We start from the raw sequence: 23,554 nt of genomic DNA, 5'->3' as shown, positions 1-23,554 counted from the left end.
GCACATTAACGCAACTGTAAAGAAATGACGACTGTGATAAAACCACCAGGGGGCGGTAATTCGGACTAAATGATATTAGCTGCAAAACAAGAAGAAGAAGACTTGAACCGCTTCTGGGCGCGTTTGGTACCTGCTCTGGTGTTCGCTGTTTTGGACGTGATTGACAGGTAAGCGTTACGAGTTGGGTTTCACTGCATATAACGTCGACATTTGTTTGATTGCGTTGTTTTAGCAATTTACAGGATTTTAATTTGGTTGAGCTAGCTGCTAGTTAGCATTCCCATCGCAGCCTCCGTCATTTTCATGGAAACAGCTTATTAGCCAGCTAGCGAGAGATAACGCCAGCTTATGGTTCGCTCAGCATCACTGCAACATGGTGCGTGCTGACAGCGTTAAATTGGCCCATTAAGGCAGGTGTCCTTTGTTGTTTCCAGTATGAGCCACCAGCATCAAAGCTGACGTTACTGTTCACCTAGCAACATTTTGATTACAATCGCAGTGTATGTGATATTACATTACACTTAAATACACTCATGTGTCATTGTCTCAGCAGCCTGAGCCATGAGTGAGTTCAGGATCCACCATGATGTGAACGAGTTGCTAAGTCTCCTTCATGTGCGAGGAGGTGATGGAGCAGAAGGCTACATAGACTTATTACAGAAACACAGGACTCCATATGTTACCACTACCGTGTCGTCTCACAGTGCCAAGGTGGGTAATTACACATGTATAGGCTTTATTACTAAAAAAACAGACCTTACTGGCCAAGTGTTTTTGGCCAGATGTGCCAATTCCAGGACTGGGTAAGAATTTGTTATGCTTGTTTTGTATTTGATTCGTATCATTTGTGAATCCTGTTTGAGCTAAAGTTAGAAAGTCTAAAATATAATTGAAGAATACTGATTGTGGTGATTATGCTGTTTTTAGGTCAAATTAGCTGAGTTCTCTAAAACCCCTGAGGACTTCTTGAGGAAGTATGAGGAGCTCAAGTCCAAAAATGTTCGCAACCTTGACCCTCTGGTGTATTTGCTCTCCAAACTCTGTGAGGATAAAGAGGTAAAGTAATTTTTATAACCCTTATTGATACGCACCTTCTCCTGCTTTGTCCTTTTTAGGGATCAGCGTTAACCACACCTTGGTCATTGTATTTTCCAGACACTCCAGTCCCTGCAGCAGAACGCCAAAGACAGATCAGAGTCTTCAGCAAACACAACATCAACCACAACTACCAGTTACAGTCTGCCACAGACTAGCACCAAGATGTCCATGCAGGAACTGGAGGAGCTGCGAAAGAAGCTCGGCAACGTGACGGCCAGCTCCAACGCACCATTGGTGAGTGTTTCACACTCTTGTAATTATATCCATACTGCTATGGGATTTCTATATATAATACCTTATGGCACATGGATATGGGTGGATATCTGTGGCTTCCCTACCCCAAAAGATTTGATGGCTGGCTGTTCTTCAACACAATTTGTGATTCTTAATTCCCACAAGTATTTCAGCTTTAGCCATTTGATTCTGCCTGTAATTCATTGGTCTGCAATTTCATCCACAGCCGGCTGAGGTCACAAGGAAGATGCTGAGGGACAAACACAACAAGAAGAACCCCACCCAGCCCAACCCTGTGTTTCCTAATTGGGTGTACGACCGCCCCGCTCTTCTCGGAGACTTCATTACAAGCACAACACTGCCAGGAGACTCTGCTGTTGCCGTTGGCAAGTTATACATTTTTCAGTTTCAGCTCCTGTTCCTCATTTTGATGCAGGTATTAATATTAATGCTTTCTGTGATCAGGTACACTTCCTCTTGCTGCTCAGGAACAAGCTCTGGTGGAGGATCTGCTATTTGTGCTAATTGGTGTTGATGGGCGAGACATCACAGCTCAGCCTGTACTGGGAAGGCAGAACCGGTCTTTCATTGTTGATTCAACACTGGACATGTCTGTTAAGGAGCTGGTGAACAGAATATTACCAGTTGCATCATATTATTCCACTATAACTCGGTGAGGAAATAAGAAATGTTAGACTTAAACTATTGTATTTGACTGCCGCAGAGATAGTATTAATTATGATAATGTGCATGTATCTTACAGTTTTATTGAAGAGAAGTCATCCTTTGAGTATGGCCAGGTGAATCACGCCCTGACGGCAGCAATGAGGACCCTCATGAAGGAGTACTTGATTCTAATCACTCAACTGGAGCATCTCCAACGACAGGGCCTGCTGTCCTTGCAGAAGCTCTGGTTCTACATACAGCCCACAATGCGGACCATGGAAATACTGTCATCTATTGGTAAGAGGATACACCGGAGTTTGAGTTAACTCTGTATGTACGAACAGTCAATGATGGATTTTAACCTCTAGAGGGCGAACTGAACCTTGTTTAGTGAGAGGACGTACAACACAGGATCTGGACTCAGATGGTCATAATTACTGCAGCTGTTTAATCTCTAAATGCCTGATTTTTATCTTTGGCTACTTTTGAAGCATCGTCAGTAGACAAGGGAGAGTGTATGGGTGGGTCTACGCTGAGCCTTCTCCATGACCGAACCTTCAACTACACTGGTGACAGCCAGGCTCAGGAGCTGTGCCTGTATCTCACTAAAGCAGCCAGCGTCCCTTACTTTGAAATCCTGGAGAAGTGGATCTACAGGGGCATCATTAAGGATCCATACAGGTACAAAGTCTCTCTCAGAACTTAGACTAAAGCTAGAACTACTGGTCCACTAATACAGTACACTGACTACACTGCATCTGCTTCAATACAGCGAGTTCATGGTTGAAGAACATGAGCTGCAAAAAGAGAAGATTCAGGAGGATTACAACGACAAGTACTGGGATCAGCGCTACACCATTGTGCAGCATCGGATTCCCTCCTTTCTACAGAAAATGGCAGACAAAATATTAAGTACAGGTAAACAGAAAGAAAAGGATCCGAATAGAAAATGTGAAGCAAACAATTTAAATCACTTTCTCTTTAGGAAAATACCTTAATGTTGTGCGGGAGTGTGGCCGTGATGTGACGTGTCCTGATGCTAAGGAGGTCCTGTACACCCTGAAGGAGAGAGCCTATGTGGAGCAAATAGAGAAAGCCTTCAACTATGCCAGCAAGGTCCTGCTGGACTTCCTGATGGAGGAGAAGGAGCTGGTTTCACGCCTGAGGTAAATGAATAATGGTCTCTCCAAAGTGAGTGAAAGGAAAGATGACACTTAGATAATATAAGTATCTATCGATGCACAAAAACACACATTAATAACACATAGCTTGACAAAAAATGATAAATATTCAGTAGTGGTTTACTGTTCACTTGTTTCACTTCAGTAACTAAAACTGTGTGTCTGTGCTTTTTGTCTGTAGATCTATCAAGCACTACTTTTTAATGGACAAGGGCGATTTCTTTGTGCACTTCATGGACCTGACCGAGGAAGAACTGAAGAAGCCGGTGGATGATATAGTTCCTCCCAGACTAGAAGCCCTCCTGGAGCTGGCTCTGAGGATGAGCACTGCCAATACAGACCCCTTCAAAGATGACCTGAAGGTGGGTGGAAATAAGACTGCAAGCAAGGATACTGATACTGTTTACAGATATGAACTTCATTAAACCGGACTTCAGTTTGCTAGATGTAGCTGACAGCATCAAATTCGAACAACAAAGTTATAGAGCAGTTGTTGGAACAACAAATGCTCCATAACTGCTTGTTAATGCTCTCACATGGTTTGGCTTGTCCCAAGAGGCCAATAAATCTGTCCTGCATATTTATATGCTATTAGTTGTTTGCGTCAGTGGTTCGCAGATTGTATTGGGTCTGAGTTCATCATTTACAAGAAGCAGGACTGAGGCTTCTATAAGAGCTGTCGCCGTCTATTCCCAGTTGTAGTCTTCAGACAGATCAAGAATTAATGAGTCATGTTGTTTCTCACTTTACATCTAAGCTTCCTCTTCACTTGTTATAGATCGACCTGATGCCTCACGATGTCATCACTCAGCTTCTGCGGGTGTTGGCGATCGAAACCAAACAGGAAAAGGCCATCATCAATGCTGAGTCAACTGACGTGACTCTCAGCGGTCTGGAGGCTTTCTCCTTCGATTATATCGTCAAATGGCCGCTGTCGCTCATCATCAACCGGTTCGAAGAGGCACATTTCACTGTAAAATATAACCAGATCGGCAAATTAGCTCAATGTGATCATTGCAAACCTACTAATTTTCAGGAAAGCACTGACCAGGTACCAGATGTTGTTCCGACACATGTTTTACTGTAAACACGTGGAGAGGCTACTGTGCAATGTGTGGATCAGCAACAAAGACTTTAAGCAGTACTCCTTACATTCTGCCAAGTGGTGAGCAGCTGCAAATTTATGTAAAGAAAGAAAAACTCATCGACACAAGATGCTGACATGCAGTTCAAACTATCTCTACGCAGGATTCCTGCTGCATTTGCTCTGCGACAGCGCATGCTCAACTTTGTGCAGAACATCCAGTACTACATGATGTTCGAGGTGATGGAACCCACCTGGCACGTCATGGAGAACAACCTGAAAACAGTGAGTCGACGTCAGCTGACTGGACATGGTCAGCTGACAGCAGGGACCTGGGTTTCACAGTTTTGTCATTATAAGTAAAAAATTTTGAGTTTGAGGACATGTCTGACTATTGAAACTCCTCCTGCCGCAGGCGTCAAACATTGACGACGTGCTCTGCCATCACACCAGCTTTCTGGACAACTGCCTGAAGGACTGCATGCTGACCAACCCTGAGCTGCTCAGGATCTTCTCCAAGCTCATGTCTGTCTGTGTCATGTTCACCAACTGTATGCAGGTCTGTTACGGTGGTGATCGGAAGTAAAACTGTGGCTGTAATATTAATTAGACTGTCAGATTCTGATTTCAGTATGTTATCTCTTGCCTGTTGTAGCGGTTCACTCAGAGCATGAGGTTGGAGCGTCTATCTCTGGAGCAGGGAACTATGGCTGGACCTCCCACTCAGAGCGAACATGCGGAGGAGGCAGAGAAGAAGAGGCTCGCCACAAAGGTATTTCCAAACACCCTGGACAGATAAGTCACTTGTGCACAGTATTAAATGTACCTGTGAACACTGAATCAAAAGCAGATCATGTATTTAAAAACTTTCAGGTAAAAACACTACCATTTGTTTGATATGACTCAATTGGTGCTTTGGCCTGTCCTGCTTCAGTTTCTGTCCGAGCATGTGGACGCCCTGCAGTCAGACGCAGGCTTTGAAGCTACCATCAGCAAGTTTGACAGTAACTTTAGCATGTTGCTGCTGGACCTGCTGGACAAGCTGAGCATCTACAGCACCAACGACTGTGAGCACAGCATGATCAGCATCATCTACAGGTACAGCTGCTAGAACTGACAAAAGTTGGATAGAAATACAAAGCAGCCATTCAAAGAACCTGTGATCCGTGCTTGAACTCTGGCTTCCACCTTTTGTAGTTATGTAGTTGAACTAAGAACTAACGCTAATTCAGTTTGTTTACATTCACAGGTTGGATTTCAATGGATTCTACACAGAGCGCCTGGAGAGGATGGCCATAGAGCGCAGTCAGAAAGCAGCAGTGTAGCGTGTGTGTGTATAGACAGTCGCAGCAATAAATCCACTCTTCACTCATGTCTTACCATCCGCTGAACAGCAGCCATTCAGGAAGCTACTATGTCTAGAGTCTAGTACTTCTTTGTGTATATTATATGATGTACTGTATAATGTAGCTACAGATATTTGCAGTGTTAAACCAGTGCTGAGGAACTAAAATGTTTATTCTGCTTGAACGTGTGAACGCCTGATTCTCTTTATGGGTAACTTATTGTACCTTGCAATGAAAACATGTTTGTATTCATTAAAACAAGACTTTACTGAATGGATGGCTATTCATGTGATGTGCAGAAGCTGCGTATTTACCGCGAAATGCATTAAATAATTAAGTTGTTGATAAAGCCATAAATTTGGTAAATTTAGACATACCGGAAGTGTGGGAAGCCCGGCTTCAAAATAAAAGCATGCAGCTATTTACGCCTGTCAGGTTTAAAATACATTACACAAACATCGGTTTCCATTTTGACCTGATCATAACTACGAGATTAAGTCGCCTGCACAGGGTTTTGTTGGAAATATAGTTCATTTTAATCACTGAAAAATTATGGGATATATTTAGCTGATTTGCTTAAACCTCGTTAGCTGTGACCTTGATGTGCTCAGAGAAGTTATTCTCCCTTCTGCTCTGCAAGAAAAGGGAATACTGCCCCCGTGTGTATCATCCTTATCTCACGTGCTTGCGTGTACTGTGACCATGGAAAGTCACGTAATGTTTTATGCTGAAACGTTTGATCAAACCGGACGCGTAGCTTTTCCCGTCGCTCGCTTGACGCCCACTTTCCAGTAAATAGTGGCGATAAGAAGGCGCAACAGGCGGAGCTGAACAGCTGGCGTCGGTGATTCAGGCTGGAGCGACGGGAGAGGCCGAGGACCGTCATGTTGTACCTGTACCTGTGGCTGAGCTGCGGTAGGTGCTGAGGGTTTTTAGCTCACTTCCCTTGTTCACAGAAGATGATGTTGACTAAACATAGAAGAAATGTGAACTTGTGGGCAACTAGTCGTTAATTAGGAAGTGTCGCAGGCAGAAATGCGACATATGCCAAAATGTGATATTATCTGAAAAGCTTGGAAGTCTGACAACTTCATAAAGTTCAGCTCCTTAAAGAAGTCACTAACAAAAAATTATTCCCGATTCAATGGCAATGAGAGACGTATTACTGTACGTATATATTTATAATTAGTTGAATATATTATTTATATATTATTTGTATGACGCACTGACAGTGCGATGTGAAGACAAGGTTTTTATTTCGTGAGTTTTTATTTCGTTTTTATTAAGTTTTTAAAAGGTTATTGTAAAATAGTTCAATGAATAAAAAATATAAATGTCTCATATGCGGCCTGACTTGAAACCCTGTTCTTTGGAGCAGCTCCACAGACTGGTGTGAATGTAAAGAGTTGTTTGCGTGCGCAGTGTGTTTTGTGCAGAGCTCGGGGATGTTGTCCTACGTGGAGAGATACGAGGTGGTCAGACCTCAGCGACTGCAGGACAGACAGAGGAGGAGCCTGCAGGGCGACCAGGTGAATGCACCTGACCTCAGAACACGCTCCAGTCATTCTGTGAACTCAGGTCTTAAGTGTTGTAGAAAATGGACTTTTGTTTTAATACTTGACCAAAGTATTTAGGGTTAATAATAGTTACAGTACAACGTAGTAGATGCTTAAGAACAGAGTATAGAGGATGTAACATTTTAAATTAGAAAATGATATTACTTAAGTAAAAGTATTTTAATTTGTCTGACTGACGGATATTTCCCTGCAGCTCTATCCTGAGATGTTGCGGTTTAAGTTGGCAATTGAAGGGAGGAACCACACAATTCGTCTGGGAAAAAACAGGTGTCGGTCATATATCATTTGTTTTAACGTTACAAACCACATCTAGTTTTTTATCATTTTGTTGTCTGCCATTAAATATGGAAAAAGTATAATATTGTGTTTTTCATTTTTATTTTGTAGGAATCTTCTTGGGAAAGACTTTACTGAAACAAACTATACAAAAGATGGAACGCGAGTAACAACATCACTAAATGAGGTGAAGGTTCACTTTCTCAAGCAGTTGATAGATTAGATAGACAGACAATATTTAAGATACATTACTACCAAATACTTATTTATTGATGATGAGTTGACTGGTGGCATTTGATACAATATCCAGGAAATGTGATATTTCTTTGTTGACTTCTTGTAGCGTTGATATTGTGTCAGTGTGGACGTTGAGTTCAAGTCACCTGCATGAATCAATAAGCTGAGAGTCTCCTGTACTAATGTGGATTTAGTTTTGCAGGTTTCAGCAGCCGTATCTGGATTTTTGGTTATTGGTGATTTAATGCGAGTGAAAGTCAGATAACGCAGCAGAGTCATGACATTCCTGACCTGTGAGTCTAACGTTGACGTCTTTTGCTTGTATTTCCATCCAGGACCACTGTTATTATCACGGGCACATTGAAGGCATGATAGAGTCCTCCGCCAGCGTGGGGATCTGTTCAGGCATGAGGTGAGACGATCACTAGCTTTATTGCTTCACAAACCCCATTTTGTAATTTGCTGCCAACATTTGTTGCAGTGAAACTTCATTGTGACACTCCATGTTTTAAGCACTTTAGAGGAAGTTAAATTTCTTATTATAATGGTTCTGCTTTAATGGATTTGTGTTTTTCAGCTAAAGCTAAGCTTCTGTATTTGTGCCTTGTGTAGTGGTTTTGTGAGAGCCCGGCAGCAGGTTTACCTGATCGAGCCTCTGGGACAGTCGCTGGACGGAGACCACGCCGTTTACAGGCGGGAGCACCTGAAGATGAGCGGCAGCGCCACGGTGTATGACCGGGACCAGGACCAGAACCAGAACCAGGATCGGGACCAGGGTCCCCGGGCAGCTGGGCTTTTCGGATCATGGGTAGGTGTTAACATGAAGATGAGACATTATATTAGCGAATGACTCATTGAAATGACTTCTCTATGACATTTTAGAAAACTGAACCCGTCGCAGGTCCTCAGAAGTTCGTGGAGATGTTTGTGGTGGTGGACAACACTGAGGTAAACTGTCATCTTGAATCTTTTGCAGCCTTATTTTTATTTCTAAACAATAACCCAAATCCTGTTCATCACTTCTCTGTCTCCAGTATAAACGATATGGAACTAAGACTAAATCCCGTATCCTTGAAGCTATAAATCACGTTGACAAGGTAGTTTTCATTGTCATTGTGCCATTAACTGAACACTTCTCAGCACATTCATTCCTGAATAATGTGGTCCTGCGCAGCTGTATCGGCCTCTGAACATCCGCGTCATGCTTGTGGGTCTGGAGGTCTGGACAGACAGGGACCACATTGACGTTGTGACTAAATCGGAGCGTACTCTGGACAATTTCCTTCTGTGGCGTCAGACCGATCTTCTGCCGAGGACGAAGCACGACAATGCCCAGTTTGTGACGTGAGGACCCGTGTTGGGACGCTCGTTTTAATGGGACGCAGTAACGCTGCCGCTCCGACCTGACCGTAGACCTTTCTCGTCAACAGGGGCAAAAAGTTTGAGACCGACACCGTGGGGCTGGCGAATAAGTACGCCATGTGTACCGGAAACTCTGGAGCAGTCAATCAGGTGCGACCACAGAAGTGAGACTGCACGTGAAGAGAGCGTGTTCTGAAGCAACTGCTGTGCCTTCGTCCTGCAGGATCACCACCAGAACCTGATGGGTCTCGCCTCCACCATCGCCCACGAGATGGGGCATAATTTCGGCATGTCCCACGACGCTGCAGGCTGCGAGTGCCGCTCCTCGTCGGGGAGCGACAACTGCATCATGACAGAGAAGCTCAGGTACGAACTCTCTCCTGCAGATGCACAGAGTGCAGGTTGGGATGGGTCCCGTTTGCTTTACTCTCCTCATCAGCCTCCTCTCTGCTCCGCTGCAGGACTGGGGCTCAAGCCTCCTTCCCAGAGCTTTTCAGCAGCTGCAGCGTGGCTCAGCTCGCTGAGTTCATGGAACGGGCTCAGCCCAGCTGTTTGCACAAGCCCGGCGCCGTCAGGACCATCGGAGCGGGTCCTCTCTGCGGCAACGGCCTGCTGGACCCTGGGGAGGAGTGTGACTGTGGCACCGTGGAGGTGAAGCAGTCATTAGTCGTCATATGTGAATCTGTGGCAGTTTCCTGTGAGTGGGGGTGAAGTTAATGAAGGGGAAGGTGGAGGGAGTTTGGCCTCAAACAGTTAATATTAAAATAGTTTTCCAGTGTGCTCATGTCTTATCCCAGAGGACTGAGCCTTGGCAGGAGATCCCGTCTGCGTGGGAGCTTTAAACATTCTGAACTGTTAAAGGTGGAACCGCACAAACAACTGCGCGTTTCGCTTCGTAGGAATGCAGGAACCCGTGCTGCGAGGCCTCGACGTGTCGTCTGACAGAGGGCTCCGTCTGCGCTCACGGGCACTGCTGCGAAGCCTGTCAGGTACGTTTGACGTGGGCTTGTTCCGCTCCGGGGGGATGAAACGCGGGCTGTTCCTCAAACTTTGGAATCCAGTTCAAATCCAGTTTAAAAATGACACAGTTGGCCCAGTTCAACCAGTATCTACCGTTGACCACCGACTGCTCTCTGTCTCAGCTCAAGGCAGCTGAAAGCGTTTGCAGGCCGGCGGCCGGGCCCTGTGACCTTCCTGAACACTGCACCGGTCTGTCGGGCGACTGCCCCGACGACGGCTTCCAGATGAACGGCAAAGCCTGCTTCAACAAGGCGCAGGGCTTCTGCCACGACGGCCAGTGCCCCACGCTGGAGCATCACTGCTGGAGGCTGTTTGGAGCAGGTGCCCTGCTGCCGACACTCTAAACTCCATGTCGACTTCCTGTGATTGGTTACTGATCAATCGGTTTCTTCCGTTTTCCTCTTTTCTCAGGGGCCAGAGTTGGAGCTCCTCAGTGTTTCGACCTGAACAGACTCGGGGACAACGGCACCAACTGTGGGAGGAGAGACAACGGCTACGTTCCCTGTGCCTCACAGTGAGCACACGCATGCTCAACACTAACACCATCAGATGCTGTCGCGCGCGTTGTGATGCTGTCGCGCGCGTTGTGATGCTGTCGCGCGCGTTGTGATGCTGTCGCGCGCGTTGTGATGCTGTCGCGCGCGTTGTGATGCTGTCGCGCGCGTTGTGATGCTGTCGCGCGCGTTGTGATGCTGTCGCGCGCGTTGTGATGCTGTCGCGCGCGTTGTGATGCTGTCGCGCGCGTTGTGATGCTGTCGCGCGCGTTGTGATGCTGTCGCGCGCGTTGTGATGCTGTCGCGCGCGTGTGTGTGCAGGAATCTTAAGTGCGGCACGATGTTCTGCGAAGGCGGGGGGGAGTCCATCACAGGTAAACTGACCACATACACCATGTTGAGGACAGAGTGTCGAGTGGCCGTGGACGACGATGGAAGCAGAAACATTAACATGGTGCCAGAAGGAACCGTGTGTGGACCCAATAAGGTAAAGCATTCAGAAGAAGCGCGTTTATTTAAATCACCCTTGGTTTTGCTCAGTGTCCTACGTTTGTGCACAGGTTTGCCTCGGACACAGTTGTGTTGATACAACGGTTTATGGAACGAGGGAGGATTGTGAAAAGAAATGCAACAACAACGGGGTGAGGGAACTAGAAACGACCTGTTCACTTTGTCTTTGAGAAGTTGGCTCGTGTCTGAATGCATCTGACTGTTGTTTATTTTAGGTGTGTAATCATAAATACGAGTGCCACTGTCTCCCTGGCTGGGCTCCACCTCACTGTGACATCAAATATGCAGATTTACCTCAGGGTGAGGAAGTTACACAGTTTGAGATAGTGACTGATGCCGTGAGAATGCGATTAAGGCCCGGGTTTAAAAGTAAACATTTTGGATTTGTCTAAACTAAAATTTCACCTCCCTGCGTTTTGCAAACCCAACCGGCCACAGCTGCATGTTGAGTCATTCCTTCAGTAAAAAAGAATTATGATTCATGCATGATGTGATCATGAATATCCTACTTCTTCCTCCAGTATTAACCATAGTCCTCTGTTTTTAAGAAGAAAGTCAAATATAAGAGAATTTTCTATCTACAGTAGCAGAAGAGAAAAGTAATCCAGGAAGTCAAACCACAAAATAAGAGAAGGAAGTGACTATTGACTAGCGATGTATTAACAGTACTCTATGGTCTCCTGGTCCCTTGTCACAGGTAGAAGTGGGGTAATCGCTGGTGTGTGTGCAGTGGTCTCCTTCCTGCTGGTGCTCGGCGTCCTGGCTGTAGGATTCATGTGCTTCAAACACAAGAAGAACAACTACGTCTCCAGAAGGCACAAGTTAACCTGGATTACAGTGCTTCATATCCTGCCTGGCGTCGCCCCCCCAGCTGAGTGAATTCTGTGTTCACAGGAAGGCGCATTGGGCCGCAGGCAAGCTGAACCCGGTGTTCCAGGACCCGGGCGTTAAAGGAAGGCCCCACATCAGCCAGCCCACTTTCATGGAGTCAACAGCAACGCAGATCTGTGCTCCTCTGAGAGTTGGTGCGAGTCCAAGCAGACCGGCTCCACAGGTAGAGACATAATGAACGGGTCGGGGGAATTTACACCCCACAGTGTGCCGCCATGTCAACAAAAAAGTAATATAAACATTATTTTTTCTTCTTCAGCCACCAAAGGAACCGTCTCACGTACCAACGTCTGACACTGGACCAGTAAGACTGACTTTACCAACTGATGTATGTGATTTCAGGATAACACACACGATTCATTTACGTCTTTGTTTTTACTACAGAGGAAACCTCAACCTCCAGCCAAACCTTTACCACCTCTGAACAAACCACAGGTGAGTCATCACTGCTGCTGAGCTCCCTTGTCTCTTTGTACCAAGCACATCATAATGAAGAAAGCTATTGTTCAGGGAAGGATGCCTCCGTCTGTCCCCGTTCGGTCAACCTTCTAAATCTTAAAGTTAAGAAGGAAGTGTGTGAACAATGGCGCAGTAGAATGGTACCCTAAAGGCTACTCATCCATTTACTGATTGTTTTCTAGCAGTTCTCTGTTGGTTTCCTGTGTTGCTTTAACATACAAGTTTCCTCTTGAGGAATCATTAAAGTCTGCAGCCAGGTTTCCATCATCAGAACTAAATAAAGACCAGGGTGTTTCAAACTATGTGAACACTTTTCACAACTGTGACATTATAACGTTTATTAAAAAATCCCCCCCCCCCTTTTCAGCATAACGCAGCCAAACCAAATCCTCCTCCTGTACCTCCGGTCAAGCCTAGCCCTCCTCCAGTGCCCAGATTGGAACCTTGCATTCCTCCACTACCTCCAGCGAAGCCTCAAATCCACAGACTCACATGAAACTCTCATTAAAAGGTATCACATTCACCTCAAGTGCCTGCCATATGGAGGCAAAGAAATCAGTTTTGGGATCAAAGAGGTGAACGACTGAGGCTTTAGACGTTGGTAAAATGTGCTCATCAAAGCCTTTAAGAGGTTGTGCGTGACTGAGTGAATCTTTTTAATGTGACCAAAGGCTTCACAGCTGCTGTGGATGCGTCATTTTACGCATTTTACTATGTAACATGACCGAGAAAATGTTGTTGCTTTAAGTATTTATTATGAAGGGAACTGTACGAAAATTAGCAGGGCAGAAGCTGAGTAGCAAAGAAATGTTAAGTTCATCAGTACAAAGAATTTCTGCTAAAATTGTTTAATCAGAAATGTTTTAACGACTGCAGTGATGTAATAGCTGACTCCACTGCCCTCATGAATTTTTACAGTCCCAGTGTCCAAATCTAGTTTCTGCCTTCTTTAAAGGGTGGTGTGTACTTGAAAACTGTGAATGGTACGTCCAGTATTGTGTTGAAGCATTAGTTTATGGTTTTATGGTACGACAGTCTCTGTTTTTACTGCACTGATATGCTTCAGTGATAGGGCTTACACTGTGACTGTAGATATAAATACGTCCTTACTTTGAATTCAAGTGAAAAGTATTTTTGACAAATTGCACTTTTATTGCAAATCTACGACGACAAGATGATGATGCAAGGACACATTACACAATCCAGTGTGAATCAAACATTACAGATGAATTCTGTATAAAATGCCAAAGAATTAAAGTCGCATCTTGTTTTAATAACCAGAATTTCTCCAAATACCTGAGAAAAGAGTAGAAACAATGCATGGCTTAAAGTGAATGCACATTGACTGGTCTCCAGCGAGGCTGAAGGAAACGGGCAGAGAAGAATCACTGAGCTCTGCAGCTGATTTTCCAAGCGTCATCTGAGTTTCCTGCTCAGGTGACAAATACAGACCACCATGGGAAAAATCACAACCGCTCAGTGAATGGGCGGGTCACTACTCTGACAAGGTAAGAAATCACCACAACAAACAACAGATCAAACTAGTTTCACTGTGGTTGTTAAAACAGGACACTGGTTAATACATTAATACTGTAGCTAATGCAAACAGCACAACAGGTGAAGGTCAAATTGTCAGTTCCATAAAGTTAAACACAGACGGAGCTGATGTCACAAAAGTTCACCCTCACATCACCGCCGCCTTTAATTATTATCAAGTTTGGCTGTAGACGCCTTGTGGCTTCACAAGATTCGATTGAGCTCTAACCAGACAGTGAACTAAAGACCCTTCAGGCCAATCCTCCTCCAACAAGAACAATTCTTTAAGATATCGAGGAAGCATAGTCAAACTGGAAACACGTTTTGTCTTTCCAATTCCCTTGCAGCAAACTTCATCAATCCAATGTCAAACTAAGCCCACACTTATTTAGTCAGATTTGGAACTGTGACTATAAATGGTTTAAAGCTGAGAAGGTTCTGATTCACAGGCTGAGCAGCTGGTTGTTTTTCGTTTCCTCTGTTCAGAGGGATCAGGGATTTTCTGAGTCCTGCACTAAGGGCCGCCTTTGTTTCAAATTTAAATGCCAAATTCAGAATAATACACAAGGAAACCACAAGAATGCAGCACAGCGAGACAGGGAATGTTTAGCTCTTGTCTCTGTCGTTTACAGTCAACTCAAGGTTTTCAACAGCCTCTGGACTGAGATTACATCTGGCGAAGGGTTGACACAGTAATGTGAAACCCTCCAGAGGCGACAGGAAACGTCCCGGGGAAGACTTCTGCTGATTTTAACACGACAAATGAGTAATTTCCTGAAAAGCGGTACAAGTGAGTAGCGTAGATCAAAGTGAGTCCTCGGTGAACCAGGAAACGCTTTAAACCCAGTCATGAGAGCGCTGGAAGATGACGAGATAATCGGCTCAGTTCACTGACTCATTAGAAGTCATTCTGACTCAGTGCTGCCTCACCGAGTCAAATCATCCCTTCTGGAAAAACAAAAAAATGGCACAGCGGGCGTAACATTGGCTGTTTGTTTTTTTTAAGTTAAATCATTTTCAATTAATAAAATATATTTCATGAAAATAATGTCAATTTCTTTTTATGTACTGCAAGTGGAAAATAAAGAGCCACCAAGAGTCATGCCAAAGTCATTTTATTTCACTACCAGGCAAACAGTTTCATCTTTATACAATGAAATCTTCAAAAAAATTATATAGACAATAAAACCATCAGATGGAAACAAATATTTAGGTGGAAAAGAGTCAAATCAAGTTACTTAAATACCAAAAAATATTTTGCTCCATTGCACTTCAACTTCATAAATAAAAGGGTACATTTCGCTCTGGCCCAAGAAAAGCATGACGATGCAGCCATCGCTGTACATTCAAATCTCCACCTTCCTGGTTTCCCGTTAGCATCTGACCACAGATGGTTTGGTTTGGTTTCTGTATGGATCAGTGGAGGAAGATGCCGACTGTGCTACGATGTTTAGTAAAACCAGGTCACACCTTTGTGTATGATGCTGTGTTCATGACAAAGAAAGCTTCTCGCCTCATCATTTTATGACCTAATTAAAGGTCAGTCACTTAATCCTTAAATGAAAAATCCATTGCAATATTATTTACTATCGACTTGTAGTTTTTTGTAATTTACCACAAGGGCAAATCACAAAAAGAGGAAAAAAATGTAGTAGCTGAAACTAAGTGTTTAACATTTTGGCTAAAAACAGACGTATGTCTTTATTTGGTTTTAAGTGACTAATTGTTTCAGCTCAGCTCTTAATTACATAAACTATTATTCATGGTGCAAACCTCTTCGTTTAATAGTTTTACTTTGAAGGACTTTTATTTCAACTCTAAGTCGTGGATGCAGCATGAACCAGTCAGTGAATTATGTGCACATAATCAAAACCCATTCCTAAAAAGACAAATGTACAGTATAGACATTATATAAAACATAATGGCCAGCCACATCATTTACATACGTCGTGACAAGACTTCTGCCTATGATACAATACACTTATCATAGAAAACCGAAATGACATTCACAGACAACCTAAACCCCAGAACATGTCATAGAAAATATATCAAACTGATTATGAGAGAGAACATTTATATTCTGCAGCTGTGTGGAACGTTTCAACTCCTAACAAAGAGGATACATGGGAGTATCAAAGTGCTTTTTGCTTGATTGTGATTTTGTCCTCGATCGCCGCCCACCCCCTCCTTCCTCTGACCACTTCCTGTGTTTTGTAAACCATGAGCTCGGCTGTTCCCATGTTAGTTAAATACTTTGCCACGCGTTAATCCGGTGCTACAGTTTGCTCAGTAGAAGTAATATCATCACCGTTTGAGGATTATGACGGATATTGTGCAGAGAACGAAAACAGAATAGAGACAGAGCTTCATTTGTTTTCTGAAATAAAAACAGCAATATTCATTGTTCAAAGTTTCCACGAGAGACGATGGGAGTAAACAGACACCACGGAGCATGTGTGAATTAGTCTGGTTATCAATTGTTCTTTTTTTTTAAGATTATGATGTTGTATGAGAATATTCCGAGTCCATATACAACTGTACAGTGTTTGACGTGGCTCCGCCGTGTGAACAGCTGATGTCCTTAGTGTTACTCAGAGCACAAGCAGAGGAACGGGGACACAAACCGCGCTTACGCGTTTCGCTTTTTTAATTTTGTTGTTAACGTTTCGTATTTTGTCCAGCTCCAGTCTTGGTCCTTTAAAGAAAGGAAAACCACGATGTTAAGATTGAAGAAACAGAGTAGAAGTAGTTAGTTTTTTTAAAAAAGCAGCCAATAACTCCGAATAAATAACGTAACGTCATATTGTTTAGTATTATCTGGGTTTTTGGACCCATTGATCTAAGAACAAACAGCTGTGTGTTGTAGTACAAAAACAAAAAAAAAATGTAGTGAAAAGATTGATTTTGATGCCAGGAGAGCTCACAGGCAGTATTAGGGAAAAAGTGTGAAAAACATTTTGGAAAATGTGCAAGCAATCCATGGAGAGCATGCAAGCATGTTTAAATAAATTCCTGCTGCAGTCATGTGTTTCTTTAGAACATATTAAAAGCTTAATATACACTATTATATATAATTATTATTGCAGATAAAATCTTGGTTAAAATCCAATTTTGTTAAATGAAGTATTATCCTTTTTTACACATTACTATTTTTAGTAACTAAACTACTAATCAACATGACTTTCCATTGGAAAATTTAACATTAGGAACACCTCATTTTCATTATAAGCAAATAGCTTAATAAACACCAGTAAACTTACCACTATGCTTTTCGCCTGGTCATCAGCAGCTTCCTGCATCAGGCTGGTCAGCTGACTGAGGTATTTCTGGTTCTCCTGGAGCAGGCGTGGGGCAGCATCACTGGAGAAACACATGAAGGCATAATGCACAAAGATTAGGGATTATACCCAGTCAGCCTGATGAGAGTATCTAAATGACAGTCCAGGCCTGTGCACTCCCCCAGAACAGCTGTTCACCTATAACCTTAAAGCAACCTGACAAAGGTGTTTTGTAGAGGCAAGATGACCAATAGTGCCCAGATTTAGGCAGCTGTCTAAATCTCTTCTTACTGAATAATAATGAGCCTTATGAGCTGCTGAAAAAACACTTGAATGAGGTCATTTATTAACACAAAATTATTCTATTTAGTTACCTGTCACTTGGCCCAGGGAGAGAAGTGAGGGGATGTGGGGAGCTGACGGGCTGCGCTGACTGGGACCACTGAGAAACCTGCAGCATGTTGGACGACTCAGGACTGGCTGCTATTGAGCTCCGCGATGAGTTCTGAGCCTGAAGGAGAAAGTGAGAGACATGTAGTGGCGCACAGACCAAAAATAAATAGGGTGTGTTTCTCCATCACAAGGAATGCAGGCAGTTCAGCCTCTTGCTGTATCTGTTTATTGTCATTTGAGGAGGATAACAGAGAACAGAAAGTATGAAACACTGATCACAGTTAATTTATTATTGCTTTAATAAGTTTGGACAATTTAGAATTGTTCCTTGTTTATTTATGAGTGCAGGAAAACTTACACAGGCAATCTTCAGTAGGTGCCAGAACTCTCTCTGTCTCTTAATCTGCATCTGCATCACTGTATTGTCCGCATCCTTGATGCTCTCCAATGTTTTCTCAATCCGTGGGAACAAGTCAATGATTTTCTGCTTGCTTATCAGGATCTTACTATTAGGGAAGTGACAAGTCAGAGTGGATCATTTAGTAAGTCACTAACGTTGGGGCTCAAATGGGTGAATGAGTTTGTATCTAATACAGTAATAATCCAAAGTGCTGATAAAAAAAACAAACAAACAAAAAAAAAAACGCTCCAGGTCCACAGAAAAATGAAACTGTGATGAGCTGTGATATTCCTCACCTGAGGTGGGTGTACAGATCTTTGAGGACCTTGTCTTGGTTCTGTACAGTTTGAATGATTGCCTTTACCATCTCCGAGCTGTCGCTGCTCACATCTGGCTCAGGTGCTGTAGAAAGTGAAAGAGAATGACCAGTGAGCACCAATTCTAATTCTACAGACAAATTATAACAAATGTTAATGTTAACAAAAATCAGCAAAAAAAAACAACTTACTTTTGCATTTCATCTTTAGCTGTTTGTAGAGGTCAATCGCTTTTTCTTCTCTGCAATAAGGATTTATTGGTTTTAATATTTTCATGCATGTCTTATATGCCATAGGACAGCAGCACAGAGGTGGATTCTCTTTTCTCCACCTCATTCCTGCGTTATCTTATTGAATCACAGTCACACTTACAGCTGCTCCATCTTGTCTCCTTGGCGCCGCGCATACGGGCTTCTCTGAAGCTCCACTATCTCAGAGTGCAGGGCCATGATCTCATCATCCAGATGGCTAACCTCTGCCACCTGCAGGGCAAATCCAGAATCACATGAGAACTTCCACGAAAGGAATGCATACTGATACGCGCCACTGAATGGGTTATTGTTATTGTAATAACACGGAATACCTGCGCAAAAGCAGCAGCTCTTTCCTCGTTCTCCTGCCAGGCTTTCAGCATCTTTTCAGAAGCTTTGGACAAGCGAACAATTCATCAAAACAAACATCTTCTTTATCATGTCTGTTATGAGCTGAAGCAAAGGCTGCCAGTAAACACTCACATATGCCGTAGTGCATCTGGTCACTGTATTTTTCTAGGTCGTACTGAATGCTGCTCTTGAAGAAGTCCAGCTTTGCCTTCAGCTGTTGAGAGAAGCCAAACATGCTGTTCTTACACCTGGTCAGGTTGGTGTTGTAGCGCAGGAGGCTCAACCTGAAGGGGGAAGGAAAATGTCAGCCTCACATCAATAAGAAAACAAAGGAAAACAACTGACCGTCTTTATAAGTAATTACGTCACGGCCAGGAGACTCACATTGCAGCCCTTTGTCCCTGGAAAAGTCTGCTGTAGTCCTCCTTCAAGCCACAAATGTAGCTCACTGCTTCACCCCAAACCTTCTTCAACACAACCAGAGGCAACTGTACTTTGGTCTCTTGCACTGCAAAGTTTAAATAGGAACAGTGGATGAAAACAAATACAAAAACATCTGCATCTTCAGGAATACATTTAGTTAAACTCACCAATAGTATTGACCTTATCAGGCAGCTGTCTGGCACTGAAGGGACCAGAGTACTTGGTGATGCTCTTGTCGAACAAGTACACAATGTAGCTGTCCCATCCTCTCTACCCAGGGAAGACAAAATACAGATTTGTGATTGCTGTAGCTTATTACTGGACTAAATACTGGATTTAAATTCTGCCCTACACAGTGTATAAACCAGAATTTTGCCATGTTTGTTTGTAAAATGACTGTTATTAGGTTAAAGGCTAGAAATTTGATAAATTTACCACTCCTTCTAGGACACACTGTGCAGCTGGCTTCCTGGGGTCCAGAGACACCCCGGTCTCCTGCAGCAGCTCCTGGTTCACCACCTCGATCTTTGTCTCAGCCTCAATGCGTTTCTGCAGACTGTGGAGACTCTCGTCTGGAGTCAGCTGGAATGAGTGAACCTGAGCTGTGGTCATGTTCAGGATGTGGACGACCTGAAGAAGAAGTCAAAGTTCATTTCACAAAATGACATGTGTGAGTTTCAGACATTGCCTATGTATACTTATTGAAACAGACTGTCCCACCTAATGGATAACTATGTGCTGTGTCATCTTGAAAAAATGCAGAGCCATCTACAGCTCCACCTGTAACCCACCTTCATACTCAGTATCTGCTCCAGCACTTCAAAGCACATGGGCTTCTTGTTCTCACGGTTGACTTTGCCTCCTCTCTGGACAGGATCCCACTTTAACATCAGTTGAAGCAGCGCCTCCATCGGCTCCAACAGTGTCCTTTAAAAGAGAAATTTAAATACACGTTTAAGGGGTGACCAGACAGGAAATAGAGTTTTTTATGGCTTTTTAGAAAAGGCTGCATGGCCAGTAAAATGCATATAATGCATTTCTATAAATACAAAAGGGTATTTATAGAAAAGCTGCAGAATATTTGATGTGGCATCCTAACCTGCTGAGATTGTTAGGGTATGGGAGGTGAGTGGAGAATCGGACTTCTCCATTCAGTTCTTCTACAGCCATGATGTCTTTTGGCCCCTTGTTCCTGACTTTGCTGGCCCTGTGGACATGAACAGAAAGGGCGAGTAAGAGCTGGGCTTAGTTAATTACACCACATCGCTTTCTCCTCCACTAAACCTAAATTAAGGAAACGTTGTTGCTATTTTTGAAATCTCATCAGTATATTTATACTGAGTGGAGAAACCAGGTCACTTAAAATTCCTATATACATACAATGGATGCCCTCAATTCCCCCAGAGGAACTCACCACTGCACAGGCTGCAGATTGTGCAAGAATGGACGAAAACCACAACTGCATTCAAAAATCATGGTGCCAAAGCTCCAGTAGTCTACAGTAACAGTGTAGGGTTTGTTCTCAAACAACTCAGGTGCCTGAAGGAATGAAAGGAACAGGGGCATAGTTAGATCTTTCTTCAGAGACATGCCTAGAGATGTGCCTGTGTGTAATCGATCTTATTTTAATAACTGGTTTGCTTACTAGGTATTGGAGCGTGCCAACAAAAGAGGTACATAAACTTCCCTGGTCCAGGTCTTTAGCATAGCCAAGGTCAATGATTTTATGGACCAGCTGAAAAGGGAAAGATGTTCACGTAAGATAAGGTTTCTTGAGCTCAACAGTCAAACGCAACTCGGATGAATACAAAAATATAGGAGTTTACCTTTCCGTTTATATCTTGCAGCACTATGTTTTCAGGTTTAAGGTCTCTGTGTATTATCTTGTTTTCATGGAGATACTGAATCCCACTCCCTACAGAAGAAACCGTGGATTAACTAAATGATAAGGTTCTAAAGCCCATGTCTAGATGAACATTGTGCACAAGCACACGTACACACAGGTTGCACATACCAACATCGTTGAGTAATAAAAGTACTTCACTTTCTTTCAAACCACAGCAGTTTTCAGGTTTGCTTAGCACCTGCAATACAGACAAAAGGCAACTTAATCATAACTACAATCAAAAGAACATGAGGTGTCAGTTTCTCTGATACATAGTCACCACCACAGTCTTGGGGTAACCAGTAATAAAAGGTTAAAAATGAAAGGACATTGACTATCTCCCTCACCTTTCTCAGGTCTCCTCTGGAGCAGTACTCCATGGCTAGCAGTGGAAGGTCGTTTAAGCTTACATACGTCATCTCCTCCGGGACATCACGGGCTGTTACAACGTTGATATGATTCAACCTGAGTGTCAGAGAAAAAAAAAAAAAAAGAATCAGTACCACTTTCTCTTTTAATAATTCACATGTGTGTTTAGCACAGTTATTCCTGTTGTAGACTGATCAGTAATGTGATGATATCAGTGTATATTTACAAAGAGGCAGTGCCCGTTGGGAAAACACTAACTTTTTCATGATCTGGATTTCTCTGCACCATCTGTCCTTATTCCTTGCCGTGAGTTCTAGGCGGCACATTTTTAAAGCTAATTTTTCATTTGTTTCCTACAAAACAGAAAAAGCAGCAATTATCTTACATCAACAGCAAATGAAAAATCTGTTGTTGAGATGTTACATTGTTTAATACTCACATGATGTTGGTAGAGGTACACGTGGGCAAATCCACCCATTCCCAGCCTCTCTTTCAGCTCCCAGTCGCCACAGCTCTGGTTCTGCCTGAAGGGAGGTTTCTCCATTGTTGTAATTACAGCTGCAGACATAAGAATGAGGCATTAGCCGGCAGCTATGAATACAGCAGCATCAGTGAAAGGAACCTAAACACAAACATTCTTACATTCCCCAAAATAAAAAAAAAACTTCTGTCTTGTGCGCTGTAAATAAACTGTCACAAAAAAGTCCCCTACATAAAACATAAATATCACATAGTCATAGTTGATCTTCCTAAACTGTAGGTAGTTAAAAAAATCAGCTGATGACAAATAATGAACTGACAAAACTGAATTATCAATATCACAAAGCATTTTACCCCAACTCATCTAGATCTGCTACACCACGAACAACTTCTGCTGTTCATTAGAGATATGACAATGAAATCAATATAAAAATGTAATCAGACGCATGGAGCGATGTCTTTGTAAGTGTGTCAGCTTCCAACAGGGCACTTAAGGTAGCTTTTCAAACACACATTCTTTTTTGACATTTGTAAATATATCTCAGGACGCCGCTCTGATAAAATCTACAAACGCTTCACATGCCATGTGTGAACCTATTGTGTGAAGAGAAACTAAGTTGATTGTTTAGATGTTTGTTGTGACATCAGCTAGACGTTAGCTACATGTAGCTTTAAATGTCAAAATAACGCAAAGCTCTACTGTAAATGTATAACGTAATTAGTCTCTACGTTTACCAAAATTTCAAGACTATTGCATTGAAAATTACTTTAGCTAAATTAATCTCAGAAATATACAAGACAAAAATAAACTTACATTATGGTCTAGATGCTTGGCTTGTGTCAAATTATTTAGCTAAGGCTAGCCGGGACGTTAGCGCATTAACTTTATCGAACTGTCATTTTTGTGTGATGTGATAATAAAAGCAGGAAACTATGACAACAGAAACAGGAAATCAAATAAAAAAGGTCTGAGGATACACAAACAAAGCACTCATCTGTTTTCTAATGGTGGCTATTGCATTGGCATTTGCTAACTGCTAGCTAGCGACAACACCAGTTTGTCCAAAGCGAAACATTCCAGGAAATAGCCGCAGCCTATTAAATTTTTAAGATTACAATAATATGGCGTTACAGATTAAATGAATATCTTTCACATGAAAACGCTGAAAAAAACCGTTTGGAGTCTTACTTTACGTTCCTATGGGCGTGTCATGAGCCGTTGTCCGTGGAAATACGAGCAGTTTGCTGTTTTTGGGTGAACGCAGCAGAGACTGTGTACTTTCCTGCGTGATGTCACCAAAAACCCCGGCGGTGCTTCTTGAAAGTGAACCGGGAGCGGTTCAACGTCTCTTCTGCGGTCGGTGACGCTCTGCAACAGCATCCAGGAGCATCAGCGCCACCTGCTGGACTGGATCGGCACTGAACAGTTAAAAGCG

The 23,554-nt window shown here is 43.1% G+C and overlaps 2 protein-coding genes and 1 pseudogene across 5 annotated transcripts; 2 read left to right on the top strand and 1 right to left on the bottom strand.

The window, feature by feature from the left end:
* The first annotated feature begins 20 nt into the window (after window positions 1-20).
* Window positions 21-5,882, top strand: tubgcp2 (tubulin, gamma complex associated protein 2). Its single transcript, XM_029133268.2, has 18 exons — window positions 21-167; window positions 551-711; window positions 928-1,056; window positions 1,156-1,332; window positions 1,559-1,718; window positions 1,798-2,005; window positions 2,096-2,295; window positions 2,490-2,679; window positions 2,771-2,916; window positions 2,984-3,164; window positions 3,361-3,541; window positions 3,958-4,130; window positions 4,216-4,344; window positions 4,428-4,548; window positions 4,679-4,822; window positions 4,919-5,035; window positions 5,198-5,361; window positions 5,513-5,882. The coding sequence occupies exons 2-18, from the start codon at window positions 562-564 to the stop codon at window positions 5,586-5,588; spliced, it is 2,646 nt and encodes an 881-aa protein (XP_028989101.1). The 5' UTR covers window positions 21-167; window positions 551-561; the 3' UTR covers window positions 5,589-5,882.
* Window positions 4,017-23,500, bottom strand: LOC114845361 (inhibitor of nuclear factor kappa-B kinase subunit alpha-like). Of its 4 annotated transcripts, XR_005896956.2 has the most exons (24): window positions 23,308-23,500; window positions 22,078-22,196; window positions 21,897-21,991; window positions 21,617-21,734; window positions 21,399-21,468; window positions 21,211-21,299; window positions 21,030-21,119; window positions 20,799-20,923; window positions 20,484-20,591; window positions 20,176-20,311; window positions 19,820-20,014; window positions 19,552-19,654; window positions 19,346-19,469; window positions 19,094-19,245; window positions 18,943-19,004; window positions 18,732-18,841; window positions 18,551-18,600; window positions 18,339-18,444; window positions 18,001-18,148; window positions 17,624-17,760; window positions 17,232-17,331; window positions 8,343-8,492; window positions 7,991-8,096; window positions 4,017-4,150 (listed from the first exon to the last, which is right to left on the bottom strand). XR_005896956.2 is itself a non-coding variant. In XM_055504222.1 (23 exons), the coding sequence occupies exons 2-23, from the start codon at window positions 22,180-22,182 to the stop codon at window positions 8,049-8,051; spliced, it is 2,421 nt and encodes an 806-aa protein (XP_055360197.1). In that variant the 5' UTR covers window positions 22,183-22,196; window positions 22,933-23,096; the 3' UTR covers window positions 7,750-8,048. The 4 variants fall into 4 exon arrangements, 3 of the variants coding, with proteins under 3 accessions (XP_055360197.1, XP_028989102.1, XP_028989104.1); XM_055504222.1 differs by lacking the exons at window positions 4,017-4,150; window positions 23,308-23,500 and adding an exon at window positions 22,933-23,096 and having other exon boundaries at window positions 7,750-8,096; XM_029133269.3 differs by lacking the exon at window positions 4,017-4,150 and having other exon boundaries at window positions 7,751-8,096.
* LOC129603364 (disintegrin and metalloproteinase domain-containing protein 8-like) lies at window positions 8,855-13,718 on the top strand (annotated as a pseudogene).
* Window positions 23,501-23,554: the final 54 nt, after the last annotated feature.

Source organism: Betta splendens, chromosome 19 (assembly GCF_900634795.4).
Source record: "Betta splendens chromosome 19, fBetSpl5.4, whole genome shotgun sequence".
NCBI classification, from domain to species: domain Eukaryota; kingdom Metazoa; phylum Chordata; class Actinopteri; order Anabantiformes; family Osphronemidae; genus Betta; species Betta splendens.
This window is presented reverse-complemented; position numbering and strand designations above follow the sequence as displayed.